Raw genomic sequence first — 16,247 nt, 5'->3', positions numbered from 1 at the left:
GTAAACTCAGCTAATGGTCCCCTCAGGGGAGGGAGAGAGGACTGGCTATTTATCTGTTTGAGCACTCTGGCTGCCTTAAACTGTTGCTATATATGTGGTTTTAAAATATATTGAGAAAGTGAGTGATCAGAGACCCTTCTGTGTCGCTGATATGAAGAACAGTTATGTAATATAATACAGATGGTGAGTTTTAATCTAACCTAGAAAGATGGTACAAACATATTAGAAGGATAAGGGATTCCGAAAGTATGTTTGGGCTTCAGAGAAATGGTCATTAAAAGGGGGAGGGCACAACAATATGTAGAATCAGAGTTTTCAAAACATTAAGTCTGAGACAGATTACATAAGGTCTAGCTGACTGCTTGGTACGATTCCCCCTCATCTGTGGCACAAGGAAAAGGACACTGATTTGAGCCCACTGGACTCCCTGACGGGAGGGGTAGGAGCCAGGAGGTCAAACTGGCCAGAGCAGTCAGAGTTTGCAGATTTCAGAAGAGAGAAAAAGGAGCACCCTGCTGGATTTTTCAGGGAATGGATTGAAGGCACTGTTAAAAGTCAGCTAAAGAGCCAGTTGAGATGTATGGATTGTTATAAGAACTGTAAGAACCCCCAATAAAATTATCTTTAAAAAAACAATTGAGAGGAAAATCTCCAATGGTAATGAAAATCTCCAATGCTAATGCAGGTGCAAAAATAGTTCCAGTTCTAACTGGTCAGCATGGGAAACTTCTAATCCACAGGCATCAGGTAGAGTACTTCAGAAAGTTTTGCCTCAGTCATGGGAAAAGGGATTGTTGGCACAGTGGCTGCAACAGTGGGCTCAGACTTAGCAACGATTGTGAGCTGGCGCAGGACGGGAAGTGTTCCCTTACAGTGTTGCACTTACAGGGTCCCCATGACTCACAACCAACTATAGTCAGAGTCAACTTGACAGGACCTCACAGCAACGATGGATGAACTATGTCAAGTTATTCCCAAACACATGCATCTTAGAACAAAGCTCAGTCGTGTAAAATGAATCAATATAAAGCAGACAAAAACTAAGAACAATATGACCCAAGAAGATTTTAAAAACCACCTACTCAACACTGCCTGAGGAACGAGGAGCGAATCCCTAGACAAGAATATTAAAAGAAGTATTGTTACATCATGTGTCCAAGAAGCTGGAGGAAATATGTTAAGTGGCTGTTGTGTGCCTTTGCGACGATTCCAACTCAGAATAACCTGAGACGAAGTGAAATTAATTGCTTAGGACCATTCTATTAATTGATCTTTAACTCCCATCACGTGATTGCATGGGACCATGCAAATAAGGTGTAGCGGACACTAGCTCAGGGATTGGTCAGATTTTCCATTCCATTGGGAACTAGAGCGGCATCTCAGAAACAGGAACAGAAGAAGCCTGGGACTATCAGGACAGAAGAACCCTGTGGGAAGTGGCAGAGGCCACAGAGCAGAGTAGCTGAGCTACTGAGAGCATGGGGCAGTGAGGCGAAAGAACAGGTGGGCTTCCTGGCCCCTAGAGGCAGAGGCCAACAGATGGCCCAGAAAGAGTTGGCTGATGGCTAAGAAGATGAGCTGCTGTGAACTAATGTCCATGTCCTTAATGTTTTCTGCCCCTGGCTTGTGGTAACCTGTCGCCTACTCTGATAGGCCGCCGGTCATCTTGAGTATTGTCTTTGAGTACTCCTGATCTTTGCCGTGGGTTATTGAGCGCAGTGGAGAAGTAAAGAACCTTGCAAGGGAGGAAGGATTCGTGTCAAAAAGAAGTGCCAGTTGGCCTTGGGCCGTGTGGAGTTGGAGTCTCTTTTTTCCTGTGTATAGCCGAAGGTGGTCAGACATGACCCCAAGATTTCCTCCTGACCCTCAAAGCCAGAATGGAACGTTTCCTTCTGGTCTCCTAACCTAGAAGCTTTACAGGAGCAGAGCTCTAGGCATTTCCTTATGAGGAGCACATGGTAGGCTCAAACCACCAACCTTGGGGTTAGCAGCTGAGCGCTTAACCAGTGTGCCACCAAAGTGATATCAAGTGTAAAAAAAAAAAAAAGATACAAACAGAAATTCTAGAAACACATTCGTTGGGATTAGCAGAAAATTAGAGACTGCACAAGAAAGCAGCCTGAATTTGGAGACATATCATCAGGAGCTGACCAAAATGAAACTACAAAAGAAGAAGGAAAAGAAAAATTAGGACAAGACCAGTAAGCTGTTGGAACACTCAAAGCAGCCCCTTATCTGCCTTAAGAAGTTCTTAAAGGAAAAAAAGAAAGCGGAGACGTGGAAAAATATTTAAAGAGGTAACAGATGAAAATTTTGATGAAAACTCTAAACCTCCACATACAAGTAATTTGGAGCACACACGCACACAGGGAAAAATAATGCATGGCACGTGACAATGAATTTGGCTGAAACTAGCAATGAATAGGCCTTCTGAACTGCCAGAGGCAAAGAATGCTACCTATCAAGGTGCAAAGAGAAGAATAATCAATTTCCCATCACAAGGAAGAAGATAGGGGAGCAGTGTCTTTCGTTTATTGAAGTGATGGCAACAGAAATCTATAAATCTAGAATTCTTCCAAAAGCAAACAAAATTAAAATGTTGTCAGTCATGCAAAAGCCAAACTGCATCATCCACCAGCCTAAACTATAAAAAAATATCAAAGGAAGTTGTTCAGGCTAAAAGAAAGTAACACTTGAAGGAAGAAACAGATTTACCCCAAACACTAATGAGGATGGAATTGGAGAAAATGGGTGAAAAGAAAAGACGTTTCCTATCATTTTCATCTCTTTAAGAGTGTTGGCTGCTTAAGACAAGTCATAGTAGTGCAGTGTCAGATTTACAATGTACAGAAATAAAATGGAGGGTAAAACGTGACAAAGGCCAACTTGGGGAAAGATGGAAATCACCTCTGATGGGTTTCCACTGTTACTAGAAGACAGTGTGAAAAGTTAAAGATGCGCACCATCCAAAGGCAACACTGGAAAGAAAACAAGAAGATGGAGAAGCAATGGTGCTCAATTAATGCGCATGCCTATTGATAAATTCTTCAAGCAGCATGAAATAGGTAACCTGGCATTCTCTATAACAAAAAGGAAAACAGCCAAATCCACTGCCATCGCAACTTCTAGCAGTTCTGTTTATTAGGGGAAATCGTTTGTATCTTAAACATATTCCTTAAAGAAAATCTCATATCCACAATACAGAGACCAGAAGAGCTACATCATGCCCAATGACTACTGCCAACTTCTCTGAAAGGGAGCACAATAGAAGTTCGAGGATGGCGTGAGAGAAAATGGTAGAACAAAATTCAAAATCGTAAAAGAAAGGCTTACTAATTTCTCAAAGAGAGACTAGTGAAGCCCTGAGAGATGGCCCCAAGTTACCTTGAAGTCCAGAATGTGTCACCCCTATGTTGAAATAATGAATCATTCCAGATCCAAAGGGGGGCATTTACTCAGAGAGGAAGTTCAGCGGGTGAGGAAAGCAGACAGGATGGAGATGGGAAGCGCTGGGAAGAAGTGATGGTTCCTTGAAGGGATGATAATGAGTGAATTGAAACAAAATGTGTATGAATTGATGAAGATAAAACAGATGATCTGCTCTGTCAACTTTCGCCTAGTTCACAGTAAAAAGAAAAAGAATCTAATATCTATCAACAGTGACTCAGCCATTTCCCCATGGAAAACAAAAGAGTTCACATGAATATTCATAGCAGCCAAGATCAGAAAACAAGCCAAATGTCCTATCAACGACTGGGAAATGGTAAAACTTGCACTGCATTCATGGAATATTATTCAGTAATAAAATATGTGAATTGTTGATACATGCAACAGCATGAATGAATAACCAAACAAGTAGGCTGAATAAAAGCAATTAGATAAATTATACATACTTGTACAGATGGAGGTGTCATGGACTCCTAACTTCAGATGGAGGTAGGGGAAGGAAAATCACTAGCATCTGCAACCCAGGGTCGGTTCCTATGAGGTGGCTGTCAAGCTTGGCTCCACCCTCCCACCTTTTTACTGGTTCTTATACCAACCCCAACTGCCGCTCCCCAGACACACTCTGCTTCTCTGCTGGCCTCAGCGAGTCATTGCACTGGCCAAGAGAACTCGCAAATAATACTCCCAGTTGTGATATTTATTACGGAAGTAACAGGTTACAGTTCAGGTCCAGGAATCCTCCAGATAGAGTTCTTCGATCAGGACAGTCTTCTCTTGGCTGCACTCAAAGACACTCCACGGGCCCCTCCACCTCTCCGCCCTGAAAGCACTTAGCCAGAACTCTACCCAGGCAAATGTTAAAAAGCTCTTTAAACTGTGCTGGTTACATGCCCAGGTCACCCTGTTCTTCAGTAAGCCTCAGTCTGCAGGTTCTAAACTCTAACTCCCGTGATTTGCAGACTTACCTTCACCAAATGCCTGGAAGCAGTGGAGCAGTGGAGCTGGAAGCCTTCTGCCCTCTGACACCCTGGCTCAGCTGACACCACTTCTCCTTCCCTTGTGGATCAAGGAGTGTCAGTACCTTCTCTCAGGTCGAGGAACAGGCTCCACTCCTAGCTACTTCTTCCTTGATGGTCCTGAAACACACCTTGCCACCACTGAATGCCATCTTTTAGGCCCAGCAAGCCTAAACAGCCCCAAGTTAGGTGCCATGCGCCTTAATTACATGATCAGGAGGCTGTCCAATCCCCCTGGTGGGCCACGAGCATCTCCCCTCTGCATAACCCTGCTGAGTCATTTGGTAGTGGCTACAAAGATGATATATGGCTGGGAGAGCCAGACTGAATCTTTCACAGCACTGCAAACTATTATTCTTCTGATTTAAATTTCTAGGAAACACAAACTAAGATATATGACAAAAAGTAAGCCAGTGGTTATACTTTAAATATGTGTAGATCATTCCGTGTCTCTTAAAAAAAATAGCCAATCCCATTGTTGTAGAGATGATTCCAATTCATGGCGATTCTACGGGACTTTCCTGGCTGTGATCTTAATAGAAACAGAATACCAGGCAGTTCTTCCATGGGGCCACGGGGTGGATTCAAACTAACAAACTTTGGGCAAACAGATGAGCTACCAAATCAGTAAAATGTTTAAGAGGGAAAAAAAATGTTTTAAGCATGCTACTCTTTCATTTGGGAAGTTCCTAAGAATTTCTAAAACTGAAAAAAAGGTAGAGCATAGAGCTATTATCATGTGATTAAGAAATGTGAAATTGTAAGTACCAAAAAATCAACTAAAAGTTGAAAACTTTATGTTGTTTTTTTTTCTGGAAGGCAGAAAAATGCTTGAAGGAATAGGACATGCACAGGAGAGTTACATTTTTCTATCAAAAGACATTTAGAAAAATATTTTTGTAGTCAGTGCAAGTAAACCTTTGATTAAAAAATAAAACTCTAAAAGTTAGTAGGGGAAAGGGGGCTTAATTTTAGGGCTCATCTTTATAAACTCTATCTTTCTGTGTAATCAGTTTGCCAAATTGGGGTGACTTCAGTCGACTGAGCTGAGGTGTTAAACTTGGCTGAATTTCATTGGACAGGGAAATGCTTTCCACTTTGCCATTATAGAGTTGGCAATTTGGTAAAAACCCAAAATATTTATCCTGAAAGGCAGAACAGAAAGATCTCTTTCCTTTAAAATGTGTTTTGTGAAGATTAATTAAGGATCTGTGTAGTCATTTCTGTACTTTATTGATTCAGGATTACGTGGACACAGTAAATGTGCTGAATTATTTACACGTCTTGAGCAGCTGATGCTAATTCAGAACATACCCAGTGGGGTCTCCAAGTCCTGAAATGCTAAATGTAATCTAGGGATCAGTAACATTCCATTCACAATATGTGTCACCCGCAGGTTAATGGGAATAAACAATGGGAAAGACAATGGGTGGATTATGCAAATCCACTGAAAAGATTTAAACTGGGTGGGGACTACAAGAACCCAATTTGTGTTGTATTTAACCGTGGATTAAGGTTGATGGTGTACAAGATGATTAAAGCCACTTTGCTAATTTGCTAGTGCTCTAAACAAAGCACCATTACTCAGGAAAACTCCTAGCAAAATAAATTGGATGTGGCTCTTTTTTTTTTTTTTTTTTTTGCCAAATGGAGAGTAGAGAGAGATTGACAGATTGTGTGGAGGCAAGATTAAGCAAAGGGAAGATTTGACAGTCAGTAAAATAATAAACACACTATGCTGAGGACAAATTTGAGCAACGAAATTCTGATGAATGAATGATGTATCTGCGAATGATGAGGATTTCATGAAACCAAAATACAATCCTCATGTCAATTCACTTACTGCTTGGGAATTAGAAATCTTCACACACACACCCTTTAAAATTTGGTCCCTTACAACAAATTGAGCCTAAATATGGGTGTTGGTAGGGAAGCATTAATAGCCGTGAAAGAAAAATGTCCAGTGTCAATCATGTCTGACAAAATGCCCAAAACATTTGGGTCCTGAATCATGGAAAAGAGCATGGAAATAAGTCTATTTGTTTCGGCATTTTATTTCGAGCTTTGTAAGGTCAGGGCGAAGTGACAGGCTGCTTAGCAGCCAAAGGATGAAGATTCAGAATGTTGCAGAGCCTGGCTCAACAGACTCAAGCTCTAGCCTTGCCATTTTGTCCTCTTTAAGAGGAGGGTGACCTGAAGGATCCCTCCTGCAATTTAGTCAATTCTGCCTCCTACCGCCCCTTTTATATAGGACTTCTGAGGTTATCAATAATTATGGGAACAGATAGCCTCATCTATCTCCAGAGTGGCTGGTGGGTTTGAACCGCTGACCTCGCTGTTAGTGGCCCAACACTTACCAGACAATGCCTCCAACACTCCAGCAAGGAGAGGGGTCATCTCTCTTCTAAAGAGCAATGAGCTTGTTCCCACCACATGGTAACTCATTACCAGTATAATATTGTGTATCCCTCAAATACAAGGGAGTGCTGGTGTTGCGCTGGATACGCACTTGGCCGCCAACTGCAAGGTCAGAGGTAGAAATCTCCCATCCCTCTAGCTCGAAGAAGAAAGGCTTGATGGCCCACGCCCCCCAAAGAGAATAGCACTCACTGTCTTGGAGGTCTGCTCCCCTCCAGCAGCAGTTCTACACAGGATGAGAAAGACAGGAGGATGCGTGTTGGATACCACAGGAGGCCAGCGAATGTCCAGGCAGAGGGTCCAGAACTTCATTTTTGTGGGTGGCATACGTGTCCAGCTTAAATTAGACACAGAGAGGAGAAAATGGAAATCATTTGATCTGAGACCTTAGATATCAAAGAGGAAACTATGGAGGAATCGTAGCATAGGGGATTACATGTTGGGCTGCAAACCACATGGTGAGCGGTTTGAACCCACTAGTCACTCTGCAAGAGAAAGATGAGGCTGTCTGCTTCCATCACGATTTCCGGTCTCTCAAATCCGAAGCGGACAGGTCTGTTCTGTAGCATCACCATGAGCTGGAATTGATTCGATGGCGGTGACTTGGGTTTGGGTTTACTCGCGTACCACTTGGAACTTTTTTAGGGTTTTTTTTTTTTTCCATTTAGGATCTGCATCTTCAAAACTTTAGAGCCTGTCCCATCACTGTTTATCCCTTTATTGTTTTAGACCCTTTGCGCACAGAACTAGGGAAACTGCACTCTATTTTCTGACAGCCATGGAGTCAATGTGACTCTGCTCGACCCTGTGTAGGTTTCCTAAGGGTGTCAGTCTCGACAGGAGCAGCGCACCTTATCTTTTGCTCATGGAATAGCTGGTGGGTTTGAACTACCTACCTTGAGGGTAGCAGTCCAACACTTACGGACTGAACTTGATAGCAGCTACAAAAGCTTCCAGGATGAGTTGATACTATTGTAACCTCTCACTGTGCTCTTTAAAAATGCCACCTCATAAGAGAAGAAAGTATTTCGCTGCCTTGCTGTTGAGTGTTTAATTAACGTCACGTCTTGTGTTTTTCTTTTTGTTCTTAAAGATACTGTTTTCCCTTTGGACGGCCGGAAGGTGCTCTGAAAGCTACACTTTCCTTACTTGAAAGGGTATGTTCGAACCTTACTTTGTAAATGCTGTGTTCTTCGCTGTTGTGTGCTTTAGGTATTGAAGTGGGCGGCGAGATCTGCTCCCCCCAGGCCTTCAATAATCCTTCACCTTTTCCAGCCACACACAGACTTTCCCTTAACCAAGATGCCTTTCGCCCGTCTCCCAGAGCCTGGCGTTGGCCTCCATCATGAGCTGCAGGGTCTTTCTGGTAGCACCCCGTTTTTCTCCTGTCTCCTTCCCGCCTCATGAAATAGCACAGTTCCCTTGTGCTTCTGCAATCACCAATAATTATCTCTGCTTCTCAGACATCACAGTTGTCTTTTATTATCCCCCTTTCCTTGCCTATAAAGGCAATATTCATATCCACAAGCATACCATCTCTTTCATTCACAGTTCATCTCCTGTGTTGTTTCAGTTTGGCCTAGTTTGTGTGCTGCCTTAAATGAATAAAAGAATTGTAAAAACTCACTTTCCCCAAAGCATAAGTTAAACAAAAAACAAACAAAAACACCCAAGGTTTCATATCCATGCTAAGAATATTTTTTTGATGAATGTGTATTCTCCACTCCTGTTTTTGTGACAGTAACTGTAAATAAAAAAATGCCTATTACATCTTTCTATAAAACAATTCCTGTCCTGCATGAATGCTAGTGGTTAAATGATGTAAGTGGGCTTTTGTTCCTTAGCAAACTGAAAAAAAATCTAGGCATTCATTGTAAGTCATACTTTGGTTATTCTAGCCTTGATTTATTGACTTTGATCGCCTGCTTTGGTCTACTTTCCTGCAGCGTTAATTTCAGTTATTACATTGTTTACTGGCCCGCCTCAATTAAAAGCAAAATGGGAAAAAATGTCATTGAGATATTCCATCTCTGTGTATGTGATTCAAAGATTTGAAAGATGAAGGCTAGAACCGATGATTAAAATGAGATCCTTCCATGACATATAGCTCGCCTGCTTTACCCAAGATCACCGTGTACTCCCTGGTAGAAATATTTCAGTAATGATCTGTGTTACAATTGTTTCAGATCACGATTACAGTCCTTGGGACGAGTCATCAACAGAGTTTGTCTTGCACGCCCCAATTGAAACGCCTCACCTCCGTGGAGCCAAACACTTCAATACTTTAACAAAAATCCCACTTAGAATAAGCTTCCTTTGGGAGCATTGAAGAAACCGGGGTTTCTATCTGATGAATTAAACTTTTACATATTGGGATCTGACAAAAAGTACTACGACGTATGAAGACAGGGAGAAATCAAGCGTCTTTGTCTCAGGGAAGTAAATATTTGTGGAGCAGCTAATGTTAACACACATAAGAAACTAGTCCTGGTGTGTTACAGTTTTTCTAGCATTCAAACTACATACAGTAATGGAGGGGATTCAAAATGTACATGTCACCTTGTTCATTATGGTGCCAGGACTAAAATCATGTTCTCAAAGGTCACTTACTTTTGGGAACCGAGTCCTACCATAGGGACCATGTGCTGCCTGGACGTGCCCGATGCCCATGATGGAGCCCCTCCTGTCCAGCAGGGAGGGGGTGGCCATTCACAGCGGAGATGCCCGGCATGCCTTGCATTATCAGGTGGCAGGGTCGAGCAATGACCTTGGTCCCAGTTCTAGTGACGAATTGCCTCTCCTGCTGATGTGGCAAGCGTGAAGGGCCACATGCTCATCTTTCTGTCTCTTCACTTACCCCTGAGAAGATACAGTCTTCCTTGGTGCCCTGGGTGGCCATGGATGGAAATATGAAGCAGATTTTGTTTCTTGTAGGCACTTGCCAGCTCGCTCCTGCCTTTAGGGAGAAAGGGGACCTAATTCCCCCTGCTCCAAAGGAGAGGCCCAGCTCCGACATAATATGAAACGGTGTTATTACCTGCCCTTCGATGATATTACATGCCTCCACCTCGCAATGACCCCACTAGAGCAGGAGATAGCTCTGCCGCGTCCCACTCCACCTCCACCCTTGCTCTCACGTTTGAGCTCACTGTTTCCATCACTCACCTCTGCATCCGACACACACATTCTGATATTAATGACTGTTCTTTAGAAACGTTGTCACGGCAGAGGGGGGCTGTTAATAGAGTCCGTAGGTCGGCATATGGAACAGTGTTCTCTTAAGTTTAAAAGTAAGTCCCACCCGCCCCCGCCAAATGTAGCAGTACCTGTCTCATGCCTGTGTGCGAGGATGAGGATTCGCCTGAGGAATAATGGGTCTAACGCGGTTCAAATGAAAATATCAAATACCTATCAAAATGTTCATTTTTCAAATAGGTGCATGAAAAAGACTAGAATGATGTTTTGCTTCTATCAGAGGGGGTGGGTGGAGAAAAGAAAACCTGGCCTAACAAAATTAAAATGTTGTCAAGGATCGTGGGTGTCTGGGGGAGTGACTGTAGAAACCCTGAGTGCCGAAGCAGGAATCGAGAGACTGTAGCAAGAACGCCTCAACTAGAGAACTAGCTGCTTGCGTGGTCTTTGAGATAGAAGGCTGGCACAACAGCCAGAGCACTTTAAAAGACTGGCCTGTTCTATGTTAACAGCCTACCATCTATGTTCTAACTTAAGTGAAAGCAAAGCAACGTGTGGAAAATATGTGGAGAAATGCAACTTTGAATAATTGGGCTCAAACTTAATGTGTGCAGTTTTATTGCTGAGAACGTTTTAAGGAAAATGAGCAGCATCGTTAGTTTGAGTCCTGGGTACTTGACTCTTGCCAAAGAGGAGTCAGTTGGGTTTTTTCCACCCCATTCAGGAGTTTCTGTGTATTCCCATGTGCTGCTCCACAGGCATTTACTTCACCAAGACAGAGACGCACCCTTTCTCTGTGTCTTAAGACATCCGCGTATCAGAAGAGAAAAGGCTGTCAAATAAACATCAAGCAGAAATGATGCAAATGGTCCAGATATCCCGCTCGGATGCTTCCTCCCCCCAACTACCATGATCCGAATTCTACCTTGCAGGGCTGGATAGGACAGAGGCTGTACACTGGTACATATGAGGGTTGGAGGTACAGGGAATCCAGGGTTGATGATACCTTCAGGACCAAGGGTGTGAGGGACGATGCTGGGAGAGTGGAGGGTGAGTGGGTTGGAAAGGGGGAACTGATTACAAGGATCCACATGTGACCTCTTCCCTGGGAGAGGGACAGCAGAGAAGGGGGGAAGGGAGACTCCGGATAGGGCAAGATATGACAAAATAACGAGGTATAAATTACCAAGGGCATATGAGGGAGGGGGGAAAGGGGAGGGGGGGGGAAGAGGACCTGATGCAAGGGGCTTAAGTGGAGAGCAAATGCCTTGAGAATGATTGGGGCAGGGAATGTACGGATGTGCTTTATACAATTGATGTATGTATATGTATGGATTGTGGTAAGAGTTCTTTGAGTCCCTAATAAAATGTAAAAGAAAAGAGAAAAAAATGATTAGGGCAAAGACTGTACAGATGTGCTTTATACAATTGATGTATGTATATGTATGAACTGTGAAAAGAATTGTATCAGCCCCAATAAATTGTTTAAAAAAAAAAAAGTTTACTTCATCAGAGTAGGAACTGGTTGCTTTAAAGCTCCAAAAGGAAGCTTATTCTTGGTGGGATTTTTGTGTATGGCTCCACGGAGATGAGGCTTTTCAATTGGGGGCGTGTTGATGACGCTTCCCAAGGACGGTAATCCTGTTCTGAGCCAGCTGCTCCAATGGTGTCCAGAGCCCCTGGGGGACAGGGGCAGTCACCCGAAAGATGCTCGGCCTGCTGGTGTGCATCAATGCGGCTTAGGTGGGAGGAGCCAAGAAGGGAGGATTAGAGGGGGAAGGGGCCAGTGGGGCCCCATTATTGCCACATGCCCCCACCCCCGCCCCAGGCCACTTTGATACCAGGAAGACCTGGGACCATTTGTACCCTTTCTGCTTCATATTTAGGTTGACGGTATGTTCCCTTTTGCTTCCAACGCGGCAGGTTTTGATGAAAGACATCGCCGCTCCGGTACCCGCGGAAGAAGTGAAGAGAGTGGTCCGAAGGTGCCTGGAGAAGGCCGCCTTGATCAATTACACCAGACTCACAGAATATGCCCAAGTCGAAGGTCAGTGCGCCGAGCCATTGCCGAAGGAGCAGTGGGCGCCCACGGTGCCTGTTAACTGCATTTGCTGTGAGAAGTCCTTCCCCTTGCGAACAAACCTGGCCGGCGGCAGAAGGAAATGGCTCATTAAAATCTCAGCTGGTGCACGGAGCGCTTTGCCCTATTCATTGCTTTAATATGCCTCCTGGGACTGGGCTTGAATGAAAGACCCAGGCTCTGTGCCCAAGTTGTCCTTTGTTCTTATTTTGAGTTTTCAAGAAACCAAGAGGTGTTTTCCTGGGTTGTATTTTTTGACATTACTGTAAGTCCGGCTCACATTTAAACGAGGGGCCCTGTATTCTTTCCTGCCCAGTAGCCCTGTGCATGTGATGGGATTTTCTCTCCCGTTCGTTCGGCGGTGTCCCTTGTGAGGTGGAAACTTGTTGATTACGGCGAGGGCTGAAATAAAGAGCGAGAACTTCCTGCCGCTTTTAATTGCTTGCCATAGGTTGATGCATTTGAAAGATGAGATCTCTTGAGAGGACTGTGCATTTCCCCCCACTATCCCAGGTTTTATTCATTAAGGAAAATGATATTTGAGATGTTCCGAGATCAGGAGATTACAGTTTGTGGCAAAGTCAGATGGTGGACTTTGGCGCAACGATCCTTAGACATAACGCCGAGTACCAGGAAAGGCCTGAAAGGCTTTTCTCGGGATTTTATGGACCTGGCTTTGGTAGGTGCCGCGCCTCACCTTAACGTAGGCAAGGGAAAGTTCGCAGTGACTGTCAGGTGCCTGTGTCTCAACATGAACATGAAATCGTCCGTCCGAAGAGGAGAGTTTTGTCATTTTGCATGTGAAGTTGCACCGAGTGGGTTATAAAGATGTGCATTGGTTGATGTTAAGACGCTGCGACCAAATTTGGCTAATGAAAAGACACTAATTGGCTGGGTGATCATTCCTTTTTTTTTTTTTCCTCTCCAAATCTGGTCAAGCTGTCTAACAAGCATGAGATAACCAACCTCCTGAGTGATTAACAAAAAAGCCATCTCGTCACTATAGCAACCAATATTATATCACAAGAGTAACAACATGAAACCTCCTTAGTTACCAGTTTAACATCATTAATTATGATATCACGTTGTGTTAAAGCAAAAGTGGTCTACAGTAGACCGTTTGGGGGAGGGGAGGAACACACGGCTTGGTTTCCACAACTTGAATGCTTATGTACCTAATGTTCATGTTTGGGGGACTTCTTGGTGCTGCAGACACAGATTGGAAAAATTTATAAAAAATAAAAAATAGATAATAAGATCTTTCAAATCTGACTAAAGAGAAATATAAGGTCTGTGGACTATAATATTCTTCTGTACAAATATTATAGACCCTACCTTTAAAAATGATAAATATATAAAATGTTTCATAAAGTCATTCTTAACTATCTTACTTAATATTTCTCATTGTTACCTTTACTAAGAATACTGAAAGAATATGCATATATGTCTTTGTTTATTCCTCTCTCTATTTCTTTTCTTTCTTTTGTGTTTGGGTCCAATGCCATACGGGGTAAAAAAAATAAAGGGCTTTTGTTCATTCACAGCCATTGGGTATCTTGGATTAAGTAACTGGGTGAAAATGTTCACCTGGTCTAAGAAAGTGTCACCCAATCCTCTAGGTTATTTCCAAAAACAAGTCTGTGTCAGACAAGGCCTGCAGTAGGGGCCACGGAAAGCAAGCAGGCAAGCTCTCCGGCCTCTTCCTTTCTGACTCACTTCTCTTGTGTCCCCAGTGTATCATGAGATTGTTCTAGAAGACAGCTCCTAGACTCCCAGACCAGCAGGAAGACCAAGCTCGTTCATTTTTGCAAAATTAAGTGGTTGCTCATTGGATGAGAAAACCTTCTTGGCTTTTTGTTCCATTGATTTATCTAGCTGTCTGTCTGTCTATCTACCTACCTACCTACCTTAAAAAGTAAAGTGTGTTTTGCTTTATGCTCAGGGCCAGACCAAGAACTAAATGAAAATTAGATTAGAAATAGGTCCTAAACTGCATTTTTCCCCCTTTCACTGACCTTCTGCATTGTGTAACAACAAAGCCTTGCTTTTGCTCTTAAATTCTCTTTTCTTATATTTTAGGCCCAGCCGAAAAGGAAGCAGGTAATTACTGCCTGTGCATGCACGTGCCAGCATTTCTAATGTGGTGATGTGATGTTTTGATATGATGACTAGCGCTTTCCTCATCAGAGTGCGTGTTAATTAGATAATTGTTCACTACAGTACTGAAAATACTTGGATTTAACCAGGACAATTGTTAATGCTTTATGTGGAAAATATAGGCCATTTACTCCTGTGAAGTCTCAGCACCATTTTTTCTATGGATTCAAAGCAGAAACCTGGGGCCGTATTAATGTTCACCATTGTCGTTGAAACATGGGCACTGATCTTATTCGGAAGATGTCGCCCATATTTGAAGGGCTCTCACAACTAGGCAAGAGGCCGTCTTCCTTTTCTACTTCGGAGTGTAATATGAGAGCAAAAAGCATAAATGCTATTAAATACAAAGTAACCTGTCCCTAACTTTGGAAAGTTGTTAATCACAGGAATGGGCAGAGGTTATCCTTCCTGTTCCTTTCTGGGGAATTCGCAAGGATGGCATTCTTTGGGTGTCTGAATTTTTCAGGGATCCATGACTGTTTTCTTGTACTACTGAACCCAGGGGTAATCAGTGTAGCTGGCTGTGCCATGACCTGTTTATGTGCTGCATCTCCACTTCCCCTTGTAGGCAGTTTCTTTCCTGACTTCTCCCTGCCTGGTCCCAAGCATCCAGTCCTGTAGCTGTTGACATCATGTGGGCACTCAGCACTCCAGAGAGATTAGTTCATTCCATAAAATAATAATAATTATGCAATAGACAAGTGAAGAGCCTTCTGATTTCTAGTTTTCTCAAGTTAGTCAAACTGTGAACACAAGGATATAGACACATTTACTTGGGGGCGGAGGGCGGGGGAGTAGTGCTGGTAACAAATCATCCATTAAGGGTGACGCTATTTATTTTTCTTTTCGGTATTTACCCCCTCAATTCTGTTCCAGGCTTTGACCCAAGAAAATGCCAGCAACAGAACACTCAGGGCCAGGAACGGAGAAAGAACACACCTACAATGTTTGTTAAGTGCACTTTAGGGGATAAAAAGAAGACATTTATGGGGGAAAAGATCTGAACCAATTAGTTTGCCACTCCTTCACTAACTCCTTGAAGAACTCTACAAAGTAGATTTTTTTTTTTTTTAGGAGAGCTAATGTCGAGGAGGAGTTAGCAACCTGTACAAGTCCAGGGCTTTCTGTAAAAGGTGATTTTGGGGAGAAGCTAGCAGCCCACTCAAGGTTATGCTGGTACTATCAAGTGCAGCAGAGGTGAGACCTGCTGCCGTATCCCAGGTACTATGCCCCTTTCACATTCTCACTGGTCACCCTGTCCCCAAGTCTGTCCCCCAGGAAGTAGTGGCCTTTTAGGATAAACACCTCAACCCATCGCTTAAGCTCACTTATTCCTCTCAATGACCCTTTGCAGTAACTACTATTATGATTCATTTCTTCTTAGACAGCTGAAAGCAGAGAGCTCAGATAGCTTTTCTCTGGTCATGAAAGTAGCTATTTATTGGGAACTCAGAACCCAGTGGCTACCTACTGAGCTGCCCTGGTAAAAGCACAAGAGAGGCTGTTAACCCAAAAGTCAGAAATTCAAAACCACCAACTGCTCCCCAGGAGGATGTGCCAGATGCTTTGGAAACTCGATAGGGCAGGTCCTTTAAAGTTGCCACGAGTCAAACTCAATGAGATGACTAGCACTCTCTATTGCCATACAGGGAACTTGTTTCCCAGGCATTACACGAAGTAATAGATCAAATTTCTTTTATGGCATGGGATTATATTCACAATGTTATCATCTCAAAATATATTCATGAGATAGTCTTTTTTAACTACTTGGTCTTGAAAATTGGTGGGCATTTAACTCTTGCCACTTTGCTCAAGCCACGATTCCAGGACTCAGAAGCCAAGGAAGCTGAAGGGTGGCGAGACCATAGGGAACAGCAAGGGCTGGACTACATCATCAGAATCTTTGCACTTACTTCCATGCTGCCACAGAGTCAACA

General features: G+C 43.2%; 1 protein-coding gene across 15 annotated transcripts in view; it reads left to right on the top strand.

Moving 5' to 3' along the window:
- CADPS2 (calcium dependent secretion activator 2) overlaps window positions 1-16,247 on the top strand; it is a 520,508-nt gene that overhangs the window by 381,833 nt on the left and 122,428 nt on the right. For 8 of the 15 annotated variants that reach the window (XM_075557700.1, XM_075557694.1, XM_075557699.1 and 5 more), the window contains 3 exons: window positions 7,975-8,038; window positions 11,997-12,120; window positions 14,233-14,253. In XM_075557700.1, the coding sequence (XP_075413815.1) occupies window positions 7,975-8,038; window positions 11,997-12,120; window positions 14,233-14,253 (209 nt within the window). The remainder of the gene's footprint in view (window positions 1-7,974; window positions 8,039-11,996; window positions 12,121-14,232; window positions 14,254-16,247) is intronic. The other 7 variants (XM_075557705.1, XM_075557702.1, XM_075557704.1 and 4 more) reach the window with 1 other exon arrangement.

This window comes from Tenrec ecaudatus, chromosome 9 (genome assembly GCF_050624435.1).
Source record: "Tenrec ecaudatus isolate mTenEca1 chromosome 9, mTenEca1.hap1, whole genome shotgun sequence".
In the NCBI taxonomy this organism is placed as follows: domain Eukaryota; kingdom Metazoa; phylum Chordata; class Mammalia; order Afrosoricida; family Tenrecidae; genus Tenrec; species Tenrec ecaudatus.
The sequence above is the reverse complement of the archived record's forward strand: the minus strand, read 5'-3'. Positions and strand labels throughout refer to the sequence as shown.